At 45.0% G+C, this 1,637-nt stretch overlaps 1 protein-coding gene across 1 annotated transcript; it reads right to left on the reverse strand.

Annotated features, from left to right (window-relative positions):
* Window positions 1-360: 360 nt before the first annotated feature.
* On the reverse strand, window positions 361-1,198 carry LOC115666226 (uncharacterized). The gene has a single exon (XM_030587995.2). The coding sequence runs from the start codon at window positions 1,126-1,128 to the stop codon at window positions 586-588; it is 543 nt and encodes a 180-aa protein (XP_030443855.2). The 5' UTR covers window positions 1,129-1,198; the 3' UTR covers window positions 361-585.
* Window positions 1,199-1,637: the final 439 nt, after the last annotated feature.

Here is a 1,637-nt window from a genome sequence, read left to right on the forward strand (position 1 = left end):
TTTCCTTGAGAAAAATGGGTTGTGTTTGAATTTGCCAAAAAGGTCCAAGGCAGGTCTGGTTTGATCCGGGTTGGCCCAACCATCAATACTTTGTCATGTAATGCATGGAAATGCACTTTTGACCTCACTTTTGAAAGGACTGAGTTGAGTCTGGGGATTGGATTGGATGTAATGAGGAACGCACAGATAATAAATAAATTTGTGTATGTATGAGAGTGAAATATAACGATCTGCCTCTTCCATGTTCGGTCGCAGCATGACTAGTTTTAACTGTTGGAACAGAAACGGAGTTATTATTATCCAAGTCATGTCTGCCAAATCAGGTGACTATTTAGTTCTCTAAATGAATGTGCCAATGACTTGGTACAATTTTCTTCCCTCTCTTTTCTTAATAACTTATGAGTGGTATATCAGTGTGTGACTGCAATTTTTAACTGTAAAACAAAAGCACTGAAGAAAGAATCAATGGAACTCTGGAGATCTCAGACTGTATGCATAAGTGCCGCGACTCTGCGTCACAAAAAAAACTCCTCAACGAAAATTGGAATATAGTTTGAATGTTCTCGATACCGGAGAATTAACTATTTAACTCGTGCTTCGGTTGAGCATCTCTTTGTACTGGAGGTACGACATCTGCCTCTGCAGCTTGATTTGCTCGTAGAATTTGTCTATGAACTCTTCTGCTCTTGAGTCGATCCCCCGCTCTTCCTCGTCACATTCGATCCTCCCATAGTCGTCATCGTCATAAAAGCACTCTTCCTTGTCTCCGTTTTTGAGGAAGAAGCTCTTCTTCATACTATCATATCCATTACAAACTCTATCGCCAACCTCGTCGTCGTACTCCATATCAAAATCGACTTTAGGGTTGATGCACGGGAACATGAAGCACATCGGCCCAGGGCGGTGCATCTTCACGTGGACAATGGGTGTCTTCTCGAATGAGAGCTCTCGCTCGCCGTACCAAATGTGGCTGCGAGGCGTCGCCGCGTGGCCGATGGTCTTGAGGAACTTGGGCATGAGCAGGCGGAGCTGCAGCTTGAACGCCCCGCCTCGCCTCGCCCAGAGCAGCGCGAGACGCAGGAGGTTCCATGCCCGGCGAGAGACTGTGGACTTGTTGGCCTTGGGCATTTTTCCGGCCTCCCTTAGTTGATACTTGGATAGAGATACGAAAGACTGATGAAGGTGTGCAAAGGGATCAAAAAGCTGTTGTGTGTTGTATGATCTGAGAGTGAATGAGCAGAATTCGGAGAGTTTATATACTGGATGGAAGTATTGTACGATAACGCGGCGGTGGAGAAAGAGGACAAAGAGAGAGTTGTCTGATGTGGGGACGAGAATGAAGAGGGTGGTGTGAACTGGTGAGCAACACGGTCGTACGCGGACTATGATAGATCTGCTGGATCTTTGTTGTATTTATTTGTTCCTTTCTTCTTAAGTGCCGCAATAGAGTCGTTTATGTATATCTTACATATGAAAAGAGAGCTTAGGGGGCACAAAAAGACCAAAACATCCCTGCTTTGTCAAGGAATTTAACCCAAACCCTCGCATATTCTTAATCATAAACCTCTATTGGGAAAACGCAGCAAAAGCCCGATACCTTCACCTGGAGAGATCGCCAAAAGAGAGCTCAAGTCCAA

Source organism: Syzygium oleosum, unplaced genomic scaffold (genome assembly GCF_021117445.2).
Source record: "Syzygium oleosum isolate NSW1041296 unplaced genomic scaffold, Sole_v2.1 Sole_v2.01, whole genome shotgun sequence".
Lineage (NCBI taxonomy): Eukaryota > Viridiplantae > Streptophyta > Magnoliopsida > Myrtales > Myrtaceae > Syzygium > Syzygium oleosum.